Source organism: Zootoca vivipara, chromosome 15 (assembly GCF_963506605.1).
Source record: "Zootoca vivipara chromosome 15, rZooViv1.1, whole genome shotgun sequence".
Taxonomy (NCBI): domain Eukaryota; kingdom Metazoa; phylum Chordata; class Lepidosauria; order Squamata; family Lacertidae; genus Zootoca; species Zootoca vivipara.
In genome coordinates, this window is record NC_083290.1 from 35,337,933 (window position 1) to 35,355,663 (window position 17,731).

General features: G+C 49.1%; 1 protein-coding gene across 2 annotated transcripts in view; it reads left to right on the forward strand.

Annotated features, from left to right (window-relative positions):
- AEBP1 (AE binding protein 1) overlaps positions 1-17,731 on the forward strand; it is a 46,731-nt gene that overhangs the window by 13,229 nt on the left and 15,771 nt on the right. The window contains exons 5-14 of one of the 2 annotated variants that reach the window (XM_035139151.2): positions 1,056-1,127; positions 5,756-5,851; positions 7,350-7,430; positions 7,531-7,626; positions 8,723-8,821; positions 9,839-9,910; positions 11,859-11,968; positions 13,123-13,262; positions 14,351-14,435; positions 15,779-15,923. In XM_035139151.2, coding sequence (XP_034995042.2) covers positions 1,056-1,127; positions 5,756-5,851; positions 7,350-7,430; positions 7,531-7,626; positions 8,723-8,821; positions 9,839-9,910; positions 11,859-11,968; positions 13,123-13,262; positions 14,351-14,435; positions 15,779-15,923 — 996 coding nt within the window. The remainder of the gene's footprint in view (positions 1-1,055; positions 1,128-5,755; positions 5,852-7,349; positions 7,431-7,530; positions 7,627-8,722; positions 8,822-9,838; positions 9,911-11,858; positions 11,969-13,122; positions 13,263-14,350; positions 14,436-15,778; positions 15,924-17,731) is intronic. The other variant, XM_035139152.2, reaches the window with a different exon arrangement.

Consider the following 17,731-nt stretch of genomic DNA (forward strand, 5'->3'; position numbering starts at 1 on the left):
ACTGGGTGCCTGGGGTGGCATGTGTGCCCTGCGCCCAGGGACGGAGCCAGCTGCCTGTGGGGTGGGGCGAGCTGGGACCATAGCTGCCAAGTCTCCCGTATTCCCCGGGAAACCCCCGTTTTTCCAGCTGTTCCCAGCTGAAAAAACAGATTTTTTTGTTTCCCCCCGGTTTATTCTGGCGCGGCGGCCATTTTGGAACTGGGCGGAGCATGCTCAGAAGCGAATTTTGATGCAGCTCTGCCCAGTTCCAAAATGGCTGCAGTGCGACTTCCGGTCTGCTACTTCCGCCCGATCCCTTATTTCTCTGACAGGAACTTGGCAGGTATGGCTGGGACAGGATGCTCTGCGGGGCCTCTGTGGAGCCTGCCTGTGTCCTCCCAATCAGCCACCCTACAGCTGAGGGGGAGGCGGTGGGCGGACCGTTTGGGGCAGCGTGGATCCTGCGGGCGCCCAAGCCACCACGTTACTACCAGGAGAGATGCATGCCCTGCAGGCCCTGTGGTGAGTGCCGCCCACCATTTTGTCACCCCCCTCAGGGTTGACACCCGGGGCAGCCCACCCCCACCGCCCCCTCTTCATCCGCCCCTGGCTCCAGCCTTGAAAAAAAGAATTGGAAGAGACATGGGAGAAGAGTCTGCTCTGTCTTTTTCACGAGAATGCTTTGGATGTTTGAAGAGAGCTAACCTGTTCGCCCCCATGCCCCCCGACTTAGTCTGCTCTTCTCCAGGCTAAACATGCCCATCTCTTCCAGACATCCCTCATAGACTTGGGTTCCTGAAATCAATGACTCACTGGCATGCAGAACTGCAGGTTCCTAGTGGCTCCCAAGAGTAGCTTGCTCACCATAAGAAGCACAGGCAGAAATCTGGGATTCTTAGAAGGGGGTCACAGTCTTTCATGGGCTGCAACTTTAGAGGGATGACTTGGCTCTTGAGCACAGCTGTGAAGTGACTCAGACTCATTTAATCAAAGCAGCCCTTTCTCTTAAAAGCCCTTATGTCCTAGAGAGGTCCTAGAATCAGGAACTGACTGTGCTGCTTCTTCTCTTTATCTAGAGACCCCTGGAGAGGTTGAGCCACCCACGCTGGATTACAATGAGCAGATCGAACGGGAAGACTACGGGGACTGTACGGTGCTGTTGCTGCTGACTTGCCCTACCTGCATTTAGTAACTGTTCCTCTCCTTAGGGGGTGGCTGCACCCTGTTGTTGTGGGTGGGTAAGCAGTGAGAGGGATGAGGGTGGCGCTGTGGTCTGAACCACCAAACCTCTTAGGTTTGCTGATCCGAAGGTCGGTGCTTCGAATCTCTGTGACAGGGTGAGCTCCCTTAGCTCTGTCCCAGCTCCTGCCAACCTAGCAGTTTGAAAGCACACCAGTCCAAGTAGATAAATAGGTACCACTGTGGCAAGAAGGTAAACGGCATTTCCGTGCGCTCTGGTTTCCGTCACTGTGTTCCATTGCACCAGAAACGGTTTAGTCATGCTGGCCACATGACCCAGAAAGCTGTCTGTGGACAAACAGCAGCTCCCTTGATCTGAAAGTGAGTTGAGCGCTGCAACCCCATAGTCGCCTTTGACTGCACTTAACTGTCCAGGGGTCCTTTATCTTTTTTACCTTTTTAAGCAGTGAGGAACCATCATTCTGGGGCAGCCAATTCTTTGTTTCCCCATTTCTATGGCTGTGAAATGCTCTGACTCTGCATTTTCTGCTTGTCATTTGAGGCGGGGGGGGGGGGTTTCCCTTCTGCAAAACTCAGAGAGGAATGCCAATAATAACACCTTGGTCTTGCCCTGGTAGCAAATGGACAACCAAGTCTCTGAGCAAAGCTTCTCACTCCTATCAGCAGCTGTGCTACAGAATTCTGTACTAACTACATATTTGGGATTGAGCACAAAGGGAGTGTCATTCAATCTGCTTTCACAGCCTGCAGCACACACACCTGGGTTCAGGTGCCCAACACATGGCCCATTTCCTGCTCTCCGTCTGCACTTCAGAAGAGGAAGACTGGCTAGACATTTAGTCTGCATGACCACATTTCCACTGTCAGAAGAAAAGGAAGTTTTGCATTCTTTTCCTTTTCACCGAAAGGCTTTTCCCATGCACATTGCGTGCTTCTAGTTTGGGTCTTAAGATTGGAAATAGTTCATGGAGATAGAACCTTCTTCCTGGATGCCCAATGAGATTATAATTTCCTTAAATGTTGGAATGGGAAAGGGGCAGATGGAAAACCAAAAAACGTGGACGGGGTGTGGGGAATGGAATGGCATGTCTAGAATCCTCTAGAGAAGCACTTCCACATGGCAATATTTTGTTGCAGCACTCCCCTTTGTTTAATGATTTATTAGTGCTGCTGGATTGCCTTGATAAGCTGTTAGGTTTGTGCAGAAATTCACAGGATACAGCTCAGCAGCCCAGACTCCCCCCCCCCACCAAAAAAAAACACCCCAACCCCTTTTTTCCCCTGCACGTGCTCTGGTTCTTTTTGGCCCATGTGAGTGGAAATTGCCCAGTGCTTTCTGCATAATGTTTGACAGATGGGAGGGATTTTGCCAAAGCAAACAGAGCTGCCCTGCATTAGGACCGCCAACCGGAAAAACTGTCCTGCTTGGCTGGGTGGTCATTTCTCGCATTCAGCTAGTATAAGAGGGTCGTGCAGTTGAGACTTTATGTTCTCTCACCTCTAATCATCACCTTTAATTATTTTTGCTGCACATTTCTCTACCACCCGAGAACGGTCTGGGCAGAACTAGAGGCAGTTCCCAGTATTGCTATAGGTGGGGAAGTGGGAAAAAGAGGCAACTACATACCAAGAGCCAAACTATGTGGGTTGTGCTGGTACACACAGTGATGTGTTAGAACAGCCTTCCCCAACCAGGAGCCCTGTATTTTGGACAAAGTACTCAAAACATCTGGAGGACAACAGATTAATTCAGGTTGCATCAGATATTTTGCTGCCTCTAAAGAGTTTCCTCCTCTCCATTTACTGATCCTGTGTATTTCTTCCCAGTGCCAATTCCTGCGTTTCCAAAGCCTGGATTGGTGCAGATTCTGCTTCCCCTGCTCTAATTATTGCTGCTTTCCCCTCCGCGGCCATGTTTCCCAAACAGTTGAAATAGGGCTGCATTTCAAAACCTGCTTGATCTGTGCTTCTCTCTGCTCCAAACTGAAGACCTCATTTGGATATACCTGGCCCCCATCCCTTTGTGATGGCTGCATTTGCCCTGCTCTTAATCCCAACCTCACTCACATTTACTTTGCTCTCCTGTATTGTTCTAACACAACCTAGGAATTAAAGGATCCCTTCTGGATCAGACCAAAAGCCCATTTTGGGCCAGCATCCTGTTCTCAAAGTGGCTAGCCACGTGCCTGTGGGAAGCCCACAAGCAGAACCCAAGCCCAACAGCGTTTTCCGCACTTGGGATTCCCAGAAACTGGTATTCAGAGGCACGCACCAATTCTCCTGCAAACAGCAGAGTCTGATTCTAACTGGCATTGCAGTGAGAGCAAAGGGTTAAAGTCTCCTCCCTGCCTCCCCAGTCCTGTTGCAGGGTGCCCTTCCAGTGTCCAAGCTTGAGCTGCAAGATGAAGGTTGCTTCTAGTTTGGCTTGTATGCAGGGCCAGCGCAAAAGTCATTGCTACCTGTGGCTGTGCACATGGGCGTACCCAGGATCAAAACTAGGGGGGGGCAAGGGGAGGGGCCAAGGCACGGAAGGGGAGGGGCCACAAAGTGGGCGGGAACAGCGAACTCGCGCTCCGCCGGGCTGTGCCCCTCCCTAGAAGCAGGGCTGGTGGGCGGAGGCGGAGCCCAGCCCAGCGGAGCGCGAGTTCAGCGTTCCCGCCCGCCGCGCCGCGCTCTCTGGTTCCCCGCCGCGCTTGGCCTTGCCAGAGGGCGCGACGGGGAGCTGGAGGGAGGGCGCAGCGCGGCGGGCGGGAACGGCGAACTCGCGCTCCGCCGGGCTGTGCCCCTCCCTAGCAGCAGGGCTGGTGGGCGGAGGCGGAGCCCAGCCCAGCGGAGCGCGAGTTCGGCGTTCCCGCCCACCGCGCCACGCTCCCTGGTTCCCCGCCGCGCTTGGCCTTGCCTGAGGGCGCGCCGGGGAGCTGGAGGGAGGGTGCGGCACGGTGCGGCGGGAATGGCGAACTCGCACTCCGCCGGGCTGTGCTCCGCCTCTGCCCACCAGCCCTGCTTCTAGAGTAGGGCAGCTGCCCTAACTTGCCGCATGGTGGGTACGCCCTTGGCTGTGCACAAAATGGCACCTACCCCCATTTCCATGTGCAATAACCAGCAAGGCTGGCCATACTTCGACACTTTCTACATCACATTTCTGAGTAGAGTAGGCTGGCTTACGGTGCCCAGAGCTACTCCCCACACTTTATCACTTGCCTCCTGAAGTGAGTGCCTGATTCTGCCTCATGGTAGGGCCGGCCACTCTCCATACCACCCACCACTTCATATTGAGCATGAGGCAACCGGTATGCAGAAATAACCCTATTCCTCATTTTCATAAACCATAGATGAAATTCAAAGCATGCCTTCAGCCAGGCAGGGTGGGGGTGGGTAGTGGGAAACCGCTGGCCATCAGATCTAATTATGCTTAGCACAGGTTCAATTCCCCCCCCAAGGGGCCATTTCCCCCAAGCCATGCCAACCTGCTCTACACCTGTGACATCAGGTGTGGGGCAGGTAAAGATGTGGCTACAAAGGTATAACTGGTAGAGCTTAATAATAATAATAATAATAATAATAATAATAATAATAATAATAATAATTTAATTATTTATACCCCACTCATCTGGCTGGGTTTCCCCAGCCACTCTGGGCAGCTTACATCAAATAAAAAATTGTAAAACATTAGATATTAAAAATTTACCGATACGGGTTGCCTTCAGATGTCTTCTAAAAGTCAGATAGTTGCTTATTTCCTTGACATCTAACGGGAGGGCGTTCCACAGGGCAGGCGCCACTACTGAGAAGGCCCTCTGCCTGGTTTCCTGTAACCTCACTTCTCGCAGGGAGGGAACCACCAGAAGGCCCTCGGAGCTGGACCTCAGTGTCTGGGCAGAATGATGGGGGTGGAGACGCTCCTTCAGGTATACTGGGCCGAGGCCATTTAGGGCTTTAAAGGTCAGCACCAACACTTTGAAATATGCTCGGAAACATACTGGGAGCCAATGTAGCTCTTTCAGGACCAGTGTCATATGGTCTCGGCAGCCGCTCCCAGTCACCAGTCTAGCTGCTCCATTCTGGATCAGTTGTAGTTTCCAGGGCACCTTCAAAGGTAGCCCCACATAGAGCGCATTGCAGTAGTACAAACGGGAGATAACCAGAGTATGCACCGCTCTGTGAGCTCCTGATTATTCCTTTGCAAGCGGAGCAGTGGATCAGCTGTATGAGGGCGTCCACATTATTAAAAGATTGGAAAACCCTGAAGTCACAATTACGTTGTCCATGGACTACATTCCCACTGCACCAGATAGAGCAATTCCACCTCCCCCACTCCTGCTTGATGTCTCATCTTCCTATAGGACAGGGATGGGGAACCAGATGATGCTGGACTACAACTCCCATCATCCGTGACCATGGCTGGGCTCGTGGTAAATAGGCAGCCCATGGGTTGCTCATCCCTGCGCATCGAGACCACCCTACCCTGCTCACTATGCTGAGAAGCCCTCTTCGAAGACAAAAGGACCATCGGGGTGAGAGGAAACACCCCCAGACTCTTCCCGAGTGACAAAACCCTCTTCCTTCTCCCCTGCAGTTGAATACGTCCGCCGTCAGCACAAACCCAGCAAACCACCTAAGAAAAAGAAACCTGAGAGACCGAGGTTGGAGACGGAGGAGGAGGAGACGCCAAGTATGCAGTTCGTTTCCTTTGGCTTGCTTCTGTTTTGCCAGGATGTTGGAAAATAGAGGGAGATTGGGAGGTTGGGGGCAGGGAATGAAGGAGGCAGGGTGAGGAGGGAAAGAAATGGAAAGCATTCCAAGGGAATAAAGGCAGCAGATGAAACAATCTGAAGCTTCAGACTGGGGAATCCCTTTTTTCTTTCTGGTATGTGCCGGAGGTCTGCCTCCTGTCAGATTTCTGGCCTGCCAGATTTGGTGCTTAGAAACTCATTTCTTCCCAGCCTTTAGTGAGACAAACTTCTATGGGATCATCAGGGATAACTCATTAGCCTTCGTTAGTTCAGAAGTAATGCTAAGCCAAACCGGTGGCTTAGGGCATACCCTCACTTACTTTTCCTCTGTGCCGTAGTTACATATGCAGAAAAGAAACCGATTAGTCTGTTGGAATGAGTCTGGAACTTCAAACCAATGACATTTGGTTGAGCAAACTATGGCTTAGTCTTATGCATGAACACAGCCAACAAGACTGCAAGGAAGTCAGATCTAAGCAGGTGGCACATTCTGATTTGCCCATGGCACCTGCTGGTGGTACATTGTGGATTCCTGTTTTCCCTTATTTTGCCTTTTGGTGTGATTTAATTCAGTTTTTGAGTGAAAGCATAAATCACTGAGCATGGGAAAGAAGACTCAGACTATTTCAGTAAGTCCTAATAAGGCAACATAAGGTTATTTTGCCTGGAGAAACTAGCCTTCTGACCAAATTTTGCAGCATAATGAGCACCTGCTGTGGCTTTGCCCACTACAGGTAACGGCATATTGAGATCTGATTTTAGACCAGTACGATAGGGACATTTGCTTCGGGGGTGGCTAGATCAGGTGTGCTCATGAAGGATACAGAGCTGCTGCTCGAGAGTAAGATTCTTCTGGGAGTCAGGAATATTGAGGGTCTGTTTAAGTCCGGAGAAATGGATAGAGTTTTATTTGACCATACTTTGCTCCAAAGGGAACTATCTGTAACTTTTGTACCTTAAACTCTGCTTCCCCTGTTTTAGTGAACTTTAGCTTACAAAGCTTTAGAACACGGTTCACAAACCTAGTGTGGTCTTTTATTTTTACAGCCTCGCTGCCAGTGCAGATCCTTCCGATCTGTCGCAAGGCGGGGCTGGCCCTGGGCTCTGATGGCACCAAAAGACTTTCCATACTCTAGGTCAGATTACAGCTCCCTTCATCCCCGGCCAGGGTGATGGGAGTTGTAGTCCAACAACATCTGAAGAAATCTGGTAAAGGGGCTGCTACAGAAAAGGCCCTGCCTCTTGTGCCCACTTATCGACCATACATTTGTATGAATCTGAACATTACATTTTAGGAGCCATTGGCAGCAATTATGGGGCATCAGCAGTAAATGTGGGGATTGCCAATGAGCTTCCATGCCCTCATCCCTAGGACCTTTGGGCAGTTGGGCTATGATAAGGGCACGAGAGTTTTACTGGCATATCTGTTTTGCTCAGTAGAGAAACCTGAGGAGCCGCCCACCCCCCCTTTCGAGAGTCATTACGAAGATGGGCTAGAGCTGCCGGATTATGGAGATGGTAAGTATTAAAACGGTTGTGAAGGCTGGTGCCTCTGGGGAGAAACCTGCATTGGGAGCTGTGCTCCCACCTCACTAATCCTTATTCCACCTCCCCATAGTGGATTATGGTCTTCCACCCCAGAAACCCAAAAAAATCCCCAGCAAAAAAGAGGAGGAAGATGAGATGGAGACGGATGAAGAGAAACTCCAACCAAGTAAGGAGACAGCAGACGGAGGGGAGTATTGAGACTGGGTGTGAAACTATTTTTGTTGCCCAAGGGCCACATTCCCTTCATATATAACGTTCCAAGGGGCCTTTGGCAGTGGCAGAAAGGCAAAAATGGATAGAGCAACTGTAATGGGGAGGACTTACAGAGAACAGCCCCCCCCTCATCCGAAGCAGCTCGTCTCCCAGCAGTCATGAGAGCGAAGGGTCTGAGGGGGGGAGTCAGGAAACGGAAAGAGAGTGCCAGGGCGCTGGCAACATTCAAGAGCCCCCGCTCCATAGGCAGGGAGAGAGGAAGGGGGAAAGAGAGGACAGGAATCAGTCAGACCGGAGACCTTTCCCCCCGACGCCGGAATTGAGGAGGAGGAGGAAAGGGAGGCGCTTCTCAGTTCCAAGGCTTTTATGTTGGTCTAGAACACGGAGGGGGGCAGTGCAGGAATCTGACTCGAGCGAGTAGACATGAAACCAGCAGTTCGTTACACTGTAAATAATGTGCACTAATAAAAGCTTCCGAAAGACAAGCATGTGGAAGGTCGTTACTCTAGAATAGTCACAACCACCCTGACACAACAAACAGACATTTCATCTTTACACAGTTGGCTGGCTTCTACATGCTCTGTCCCACATCTAGCCTCCCATCAGAGTTCAAGGACACATTCCAGCAGGGCAAAAACACTGGGGGGTGGGGGTGGTTCCTGGGGCAGGTTTCTGAAGGCCAGCTAGAGAAATCTGAAGGGGCACATTTGGCCCCTGGGCTCAAGGTTCCCCACTTTCAATTTAAACAGGAGAGGGTTTATTGTTTGCTTGATTTGCATGCTTTCCCCCAAGGTATAGCAGATCTCATGCTGGGCAGCTCTGATTCTTCCTACCAGATTGCCCTGTGTAATCAAACACTGCACCACCTGAGCTCCTGCCTCCCCATAGTGCATGAGCCACTATTTCTGCACTTCTGTAGGAACACACATTTGCCACTTAGCCCACCTGACAGTTCGTTCCCGCCAGCGTGCTTGCACTGCGCTGTCCATAATAACACCAAGAGGTTTGTCCTGATGACAATAACTCTGCTTCTCTTTGCTGTGCTTCAGAGAAGCCAAAAAAGGGTGTCGGCAGCAGCAAGGAAGAGGAGGAGGACGGGGATGCAGAGGAAGACAAATGGACAGAGGAGAAAAGCAAAGAACGGAAAGGTGGGTAATCTCAAAGGTGGAGATCTGCACCAATACAGGGAGGTAGGGAAAGGATGCTGCTAGCAGAGGGACTCAGGAGCGGTGGCGGTTTCACCAGCGATATACCGCTGAGTGAAACTGACATCACAACCCGCTCCTCATCGATATATCACCCAGGCCTGTCAGTGAGTTACCAACACATTGACATTGGTGGCTAAGGTTCAGTGGACAACACATTCTAATCAAGGGTCTTTTAAAGTCCCTTATTTGTTGACGTGAGTGATCTAATACAGTGGTTCCCAAACTCCCCTCCCTCCGTATTGCTGTTGTTGGCATCCATCTGCCTCAGGAAACAATGGAGAAGTGCACCTTTGGAGGTGAAGTCAAACTGTTGGAGAATTACAGTGCCTGCTGTGGCTGTAGAACCGATATGGGAGAGACATGTTTCGTTGCAGCTGGGGCAGATGAAGGCGTCCGGTTGTGCTGCTGCAGATGCACCGTGGCGCTTCTTTTCCTCTGTGCTCCTTCCACTAGTTATTCCTGCTCTAGTCACTGCTAGGGATGCACAACCCGACTGTCTTCAGGCACTTCAAGGGATTTCCATATGGTAGGGTTGATGTTGCTAGCCTTCATCTCCCGCTGCTGAGAATCATGGTGGATCACTTAATGATTCCCCCCCTGCAGGTTGTAACAATTGGAATGTGCCATATGATTTTTTAATTTCATTACATTTGCTTCTTTTATTTCTTACGTATTGTATTTTATTGCGCTACGGTTTGAATTCCATAGAATTCCTCAGTCAGTATTCAAATTGCAATACAATGCAATCTGTAAGCGTTTGAGAACAGTTTCATTGAATAGCCACCATGGTGTGTAAAATTTATCTATTTTTTTCTGTTCCTTATAAGTTTTGAGAGATTTTCTCAGCGATGGCCATTGCCAAACAATTTCTTTTCGTATTCCCCCATATGGTTTTTTTTTTTTATCCCCAGACATTTCCTCCCTAAACTTTGACCCCTGTTTCTTCTTCATGTACAGGGAAGCCAAAGAAAACAGGAGGGAAAAAATGGGAGACAGATGAGGACGAGTGGACTCCAGAAGAAAAAATAAGTGAGTGGGATTTTTAAAAAGGTTAAAATGCATTGGTTAGGCTGAACAGCTGAGGATTATTTGCTCAGGCAGTTATCCTTGATCTGATAATGCCCATAAGTGTGTAGGTAAGAGTAATATTGGGAGGGACGCGGGTGGCGCTGTGGTCTAAACCACAGAGCCTAGGGCTTGCTGATCAGAAGGTCGGCGGTTCAAATCCCCATGATGGGGTGAGCTCCCGTTGTTCGGTCCCAGCTCCTGCCAACCTAGCAGTTCAAAAGCACGTCAAAGTGCAAGCAGATAAATAGGTATCGCTCTGGCGGTAAGATAAACGGCATTTCCGTGCACTGCTCTGGTTTGCCAGAAGCGGCTTAGTCATGCTGGCCGTGACGTGGAAGCTATCTGTGGACAAACGCCTGCTCCCTCGGCCTATAGAGCGAGATGAGCCCCGCAACCCCAGAGTCGTCAGTGACTGGACCTAACGGTCCTTTAAATAGTAATATTGAATCATAGTGAACTGCTTTTGTGGAATTTTGGAGCATGAGATGTTCATTGCTCAATATCTTGTCACTTGATGACTCTCTCTTGAATACATAACCTGCCCACTCTCACTTGCATTTGTGGTAGCAACTTGGGTATATTTAGCCTGGAGAAGAGAAGACTGGGGTGGGGGAACATGATAGCACCTGAAGGTCGCATGAGAGGATGGCAAATGCCATGAACTGGCATGAAAGCTGTCTGTGGTGGTGATGGTGATGATAGCTAGATTTATTACCTGTCTTACAGCAGAGGATCTCAGGGTGGCTTGCCGCAATATACAATACAGCATTAAAAACAGTTCAGAAGAGATCACAAATACAACCAGAATTGGTCCTAAAATTTAGATATCTCAAGTGTCAAAGGCTTGTGTCTTCAGCCTATGATGAAAGCTCTGGAGTGATGCACTGCTGTGGGGAGGAAATTTCACAACTTTGGGCTACCACAGAGAATGCCCACTCCTTGGTCACCAACACTCTGAGGCTCTGAGGATGGTTGCCCTACCAAGAAGGCCCCCTCTTCTGATCTTAACATCTGAGTGGGACACTGGGGAAGGGGGTGGTCTTTCAGTGGATTGGTGCATAAGTGGTTTAGGGCTTTAAGCACTATTGCGGGCACCTTAAATTAAGCCTAAAAACAAACTGGCAGCCAGAGTAGTATGTGGTGATCGTTTTGTTGCTTCTTGCTACAGTCGTCAAGTGACAGATCTATATCTGTGGGGGTGCATGGAGGGGGGATATTGGTGTGTGTGTGTGTGTGTGTGTGTGTGTGTGTGTGTGTGTGTGTGTGTTTATTTGTCCTTGTTGTTATGTATTTTGTGCTTTTATCATGCATTTTTATGCTGTGAACCACCCAGAGATCTACGGATGTAGGGTGGAATACAAATTTAATAACAATAACAATAATAATAATAATTTATTATTTATACCCCGCCAATCTGGCTGGGTTTCCCCAGCCACTCTGGGCGGCTTCCAACAGAAAAATAAAACACGGTAATCTATTAAACATTAAAAGCCTCCCTGAACAGGGCTGCCTTCAGATGTCTTCTAAAAGTCTGGTAGTTGTTTTCCTCTTTGACACCTGTTGGGAGGGCGTTCCACAGGGCAGGCGCCACCACCGAGAAGGCCCTCTGCCTAGTTCCCTGCAATTTGGCTTCTCGCAATGAGGGAACCGCCAGAAGGCCCTCGGTGCTGGACCTCAGTGTCCGGGCAGAATGATGGAGGTGGAGACGCTCCTTCAGGTATACTGGACCGAGGCCATTTAGGGCTTTAAAGGTCAGCACCAACACTTTGAATTGTGCTCGGAAACGTACTGGGAGCCAATGTAGATCTTTCAAGACCGGTGTTATGTGGTCTCGGCGGCTGCTCCCAGTCAATAATAACAACAACAACAACAATAATAAGTGAACTGCCCTGCCTGTTCCTCCTTGCAGAATGCCCTCCCATTGGGATGGAATCCCATCGAATTGAGGACGATCAGATTTTATCATCCTCCATGCTGCGTCATGGCTTAGCAGCCCACCGTGGGCGCCTCAACATGCAGGTAATGGCATTGTTCCAGGAGTGGCCACTATCCTGTTCTTGAATGGTTGAATGTGAAATGATGGTTCACAAGCACTATTATTGCTTTGTTGTTATTTTATTTATCATTATAAACTCAACAATGACACCGTGCAATGAACTCAACTCGGCACCGTGCAACAGGGGTGGGCAACCAGAGGACCACGTTCCATTCTGGCTAACCTTCTAAGTGCCACATGTCAGTGGTTGGGTGGGGCCAGCAGCCAATTTTGGCAGAGCACCAAATGCAAATTGTTACCTCTATACAGTAGGCTGGCTTTTACACATATTTGAACACACTCCTCTATCCTCCATCCAGTCAAGTGGTATTATCAGATGCGGGTGGCGCTGTGGTCCAAACCACTGAGACTCCACTGAGGCTTGCCGATCAGGAGGTCGGCGGTTCAAATCCCCGCAATGGGGTGAGCTCCCATTGCTCTGTCCTAGCCATAGCTGTCAAGTTTTCCCTTTTCTTGTGAGGAAGCCTATTCAGCATGAGGGAATTTCCCTTAAAAAAAGGGAGAACTTGACAGCTATGGTCCCAGCTCCTGCCAACCTAGCAGTTCGAAAGCATACCAGTGCAGGTAGATAAGTAGGTACCGCTGCAGGAAGAAGGTAAACAGCATTTCTTTGTGCTCTGGCTTCCGTCACAATGTTCAGTTGCACCAGAAGTGGTTTAGTCTTGCTGGCCACATGACATAGAAAGCTGTCTGTGGACAAACGCCGGCTCCCTCGGCCTGAAAGCAAGATGAGCGCTGCAACCCCATAGTTGCCTTTGACTGGACTTAACCGTCCAGGGTCCTTTACCTTTTACCTATTATCAAGAGTTCAATGAGACCTTCCAGCCAGGTAAAAACACTTGTTGTGCGAACACAGGGCAAGTGAGGGGTTTGACCTGGGGAGAGTTTCAAGAGCTAAACAGAGAAGCTGGAGGGCCCCAAGCCTGACCCCACATCCGGATCTTTACAGTATAAGATAGATAGATAGATAGATAGATAGATAGATAGATAGATGTATTTATTTGCATGCCGCCTTTCTGCTACCAACCCAGCAAAGTGGCCCACAAAATGGGAATAAGGTCATTAGCAATATTGCTTCCTCCTTCTCTTCTCCTTTCTGCCTCCCCTTCCTTTACAGGCAGGATCGAATGAGGATGATTTTTTTGATGGCGCTTGGTGTGCAGAAGATGACAGCCGTGTGCAGTGGATTCAGGTGGACACCAGGAGAACCACCAAGTTCACAGGAGTCATAACCCAGGGCCGTGATTCTCTCATCCAGTACGTATGGGTAGGGAAGGGGGAGAATTTCGATTCGGATTAAAGGCAAACCGGCCGAATTTGCACATTCCTAAATGGCCTGTGAACTGAAATGCTGCTAGCCTTCAAAAGCCGCACTTCTCCAAATGTTGAAGTGCGGTTCTCCAGCCAAGTGTGCATAAAAATGCAGGCATTGGTGAAAACTGCATGCAGAAATGCACTTTGTTGGGGAAAATATACTTTGCAAAAGTGGGTATGTTCAGCAAAATTCCATTAAAATTATGTATTTTAGAAGAAATTCTTACCAAAATGCTGCTGAATTCTCATGAGGACTTCTTAAAAAGAACCGCAAGCAAGTGATGTGGAAATATGGAGAACTGAATTTAAGATAGGCAGTATGAGAAACAGAGGTCGCACGCCTACACCAGTGTTTCTCAACCAGTGTGCCTCCAGATGTTTTGGGACTACAACTCCCATCATTCCTGACCACTGGTCTTGCTAGCTAGGGATGATGGGAGTTGTAGTCCCAAAACATCTGGAGGCACACTGGTTGAGAAACACTGGCCTACACTATACCTCTAAAGCACATGGCTTCTCCCTAAGAATCCTGGGAACTGTAGTTTACCCCCAGAGCCACAGTTTCCAGCACCCTTCACAAACTACACTTTCCAGGATTCTTTGAGGGAAGCCATGTGCTTTAGATGCATGTTGTAGATGTCAAATGAGAGAAACCATCCCTATGGTTTGGGCAATCAAAGGATCAGCATCCAGCTTTTTAACCACAATATTTTATTTTATTTTAGGGGTGAGGATCCCAGTCCAAATCAATAGGTACAAATGGAAGAAGGGAAGACTTTGTTTATTCTTCACTAGGATCCCCACCCCTCAAAAAAAAAATAATCTATGGTTAAAAAACTGGATGCTGAGAGTTGCGTATTATAAAGCAGTCATTTTGCATAGTTTAGCAGACTTCTTACTTTCTTACCCACGTGCTTCCTTCATTAGGATAAGAATTGTGCTTTTTTTAAAAAACGGAAATTTGAATACTACACCTGGAAGGCGGCTTAGCTACCGCTTTCCTTCATTCTTTTGTCTTTTTTCTTCAACAGCGATGACTTCGTCACCACCTTCCATGTGGGCTTCAGCAATGACAGCATGAACTGGCTCATATACAGCAATGGATACGAGGAAATGGTACGTGGCCCGTTGGAAAAGTCCCCTCAGTGCTTTATCAGTGTTTTGTCGCTTGAGACTTTCCTCTGGGGTATTGTGAGCGGCCCACAAGGATTCGGTTTATTTATTTATTACATTTCTACACCGTCCTTCATCATAAGATCTCAGGGCGGTTCACAGAATAAAATACATGCTGTTCATGGATCAGGGTTTGGCTGGTGTGAAATGAGTGGCAGGGATCCGCTTTGATGCTTAGAATTTTGGAATTATGGGGGCTGAGAACATATGGGCAGGTAGGGTAAAAGTTAAATCCACACACCCACGCTTGTATTTATATGTTTATGGATTCCTCTACTATAATGGGACCCAGGTGGCGCTGTGGGCTAAACCACAGAGCCTAGGGCTTGCTGATCAGAAGGTCGGCGGTTCGAATCCCTGCGACGGGGTGAGCTCCCGTTGCTCGGTCCCAGCTCCTGCCCACCTAGCAGTTTGAAAGCACATCAAAGTGCAAGTAGATAAATAGGAACCGCTATAGCGGGAAGGTAAACGGCGTTTCCGTGTGCTGCTCTGGTTTGCCAGAAGCGGCTTTGTCATGCTGGTCACATGACCTGGAAGCTATACGCCGGCCCCCTCGGCCAATAATGCAAGATGAGCGTGCAACCCCAGAGTCGGTCACGACTGGACCTAATGGTCAGGGGTCCCTTTACCTTTACCTACTATAATAATAAATAATAATAATTTACAGGAAACAACAACATTGGAAAAACCTAATAAAAATGCAATAACAACAACAACAACAATAAATAATAGGCCTTGCTTCTCAGCATCAAATCACTCAGGGATCTACCACCAGCCTACTTTCTCGCTGCTCTGCATTAAGCATAGGTAGTATTCAAGGACGCGGGTGGCGCTGTGGTCTAAACCACTGAGCCTCTTAGGCTTGCCTATCAGAAGGTTGGCGGTTTGAATCCCCGAGACGGAGTGAGCTCCCATTGTTCTCTCCCAGCTCTTGCCAACCTAGCAGTTTGAAAGCACGCCAGTGCAAATAGATAAATAGGTGCTGCTGTGGCAGGAAGGTATACAGCATAGTATAGGTATACAAAGCTGTCTGTGGACAAACACCGACTCCCTCGGCCTGAGATTGAGATGAGCGCCGCAACCCCATTGTCACCTTTGACTGGATTTAACCGGACTTACCTGGTATTGAAGGAGTTGTGTCAGGAGGACCTTAGAGGGTGGGGAAAAATGAGAACCTCAAGCACACAGCAATAGGGGAAATGTAACATTTGGGTCTTTTTGGTCAGAACTGGCCACAGGTGTTTCTTGTCTCTTATAACTTAAAACTGTCTCTCTTTCTTTTGCAGCTTTTCTATGGAAATGTTGACAAGGACACGCCAGTGATGACTGAATTTCCAGAGCCAAAGGTTGCCCGCTTCATTCGCATCTTCCCACTGACTTGGAACGGTAGTCTTTGCATGAGACTGGAAGTCCTGGGCTGCCCTCTCTCAAGTAAGCAAGCACTGGAGAAAGCGAGGGAACCATAGCTCAGTGCGAGAGTACATGTGTTGTATTTAAGTGGTGCCAGGTTAAATCTCAGAAATATTCCAGTTTTGTTTCATTTTTTAAAGGTCCAATATAATAGGAAAGACTTGGGACCTGGCGCAGCTGCTGCCTGTCAGCTCTATGTCCTTGCTCTCAGACACACAAACCCAAAAACCTGTTTCATGGAATACAAGACCATTTCTTTATCAGTAGAAGAATGTCCAAATTGTCCAAGGTCACTCGATGAACTTTGATATCAGTTCTCACATCAAATCCCTGCACCCTCATAACTCTGCCACACCGATGGCTTTTCCACACTTTCCTCCACTCTTTCCCGGAACAGCCCACAATTTAAAGCTCCATGTCCAGAGCTTTCCCCACAAAAACTCGCTCTCTAGAGCAATCGGAGCAAACTCCAATCTGCGGGAAACCTTAATCAATGTTTGCTCTGATTTAGCTTTAAAGATTGGGTTTTGTGTGTGGGGAAAGATAAAGGTAAAGGGACCCCTGGACATTAGGTCCAGTCGCAGACGACTCTGGGGTTGCTGCGCTCATCTCGCTTTACTGGCTGAGGGAGCCGACGTACAGCTTCCGGGTCATGTGGCCAGCATGACTAAGCCGCTTCTGGCGAACCAGAGCAGCGCACAGAAACACCGTTTACCTTCCGTTTACCTTCCTGCCAGAGCGGTACCGATTTATCTACTTGCGCTTTTGACGTGCTTTTGAACTGCTAGGTTGGCAGGAGCAGGGACCGAACAAGGGGAGCGCACCCCGTTGCGGGGATTCCAACCGCCGACCTTCTGATCGGCAAGCCCTAGGCTCTGTGGTTTAATCCACAGCGCCACCTGCGTCAGGGCAAAAAACTCCAACGCTCAGACATTTAGCATTGAAGTGCAGGCCTGTGCATGTAAGCCCTGTGTTGCAAATCATCTTGTTCCAAGGGGGCTGGGGTGGAGGAAAGGAGAAGCAGCTTAGTGAGCTTCCCCCATGCAGCTCTCACTGGTGGCCCCCTCCCTCCTCCAGCTGCCACCACAGCAGCTTCTGAAAAACTTCCTTGCCTGAAGGGAACAAAGAAAAAGCAATGTTGAATCCATTCTCATGGTAAACACAGTGATGCAAACTGATAGCATTACATAAACTAGATAAACAGCATTACAAGGAGGAAACTGTCCCAAGTACCAGAGAAGAATGGCAGGTGAAGTTGATGGACTACGCCGAAATGACTAAAATGACCAGAAGAGTCAGAAATCAGGATGACCAAAATTTTAATAAGGAATGGGGAAAATTTATACCTTATCTTAAAGACCATTGTAAACAGTTAAAATCGTTAGTAGGATTAGAATATCACTTGTAGTTTAAGGCTGAATTCTGGACACAATGGAAGAGGTAAAGGATTTGGACCATCATAAAAGATGCGGGAGGAAATGATTAATAATAGGACTCACAAAGGGGAGGTTGGAAGTCCAGGAGATTTTTAAAAAGAAAATGTCCCAAGTACTGTACGTACATGCAAAGGTTTTGGGGGACAAAGTGGTGGCCACTATTGATTAGGCTGTGGAGCCAGGGGCGTAGGAAGATAGGGGCGGTGGGGGCGGTGCGCCCTGAGCAACGCAATCCCAGGGGCGCCATCGCCGCTGCCCGCCCCGCCACCCCAAACGTGCGCCCCGCCCGGAAACGCGCGCCACGTCATTGCGCACAGCGCGCGCTGCCCCCAGAATGCGCGCCACGTCACTGGGGGTAGCGTGCCTGCTCTCCGCTCCCCCGGTGGTGGAGCA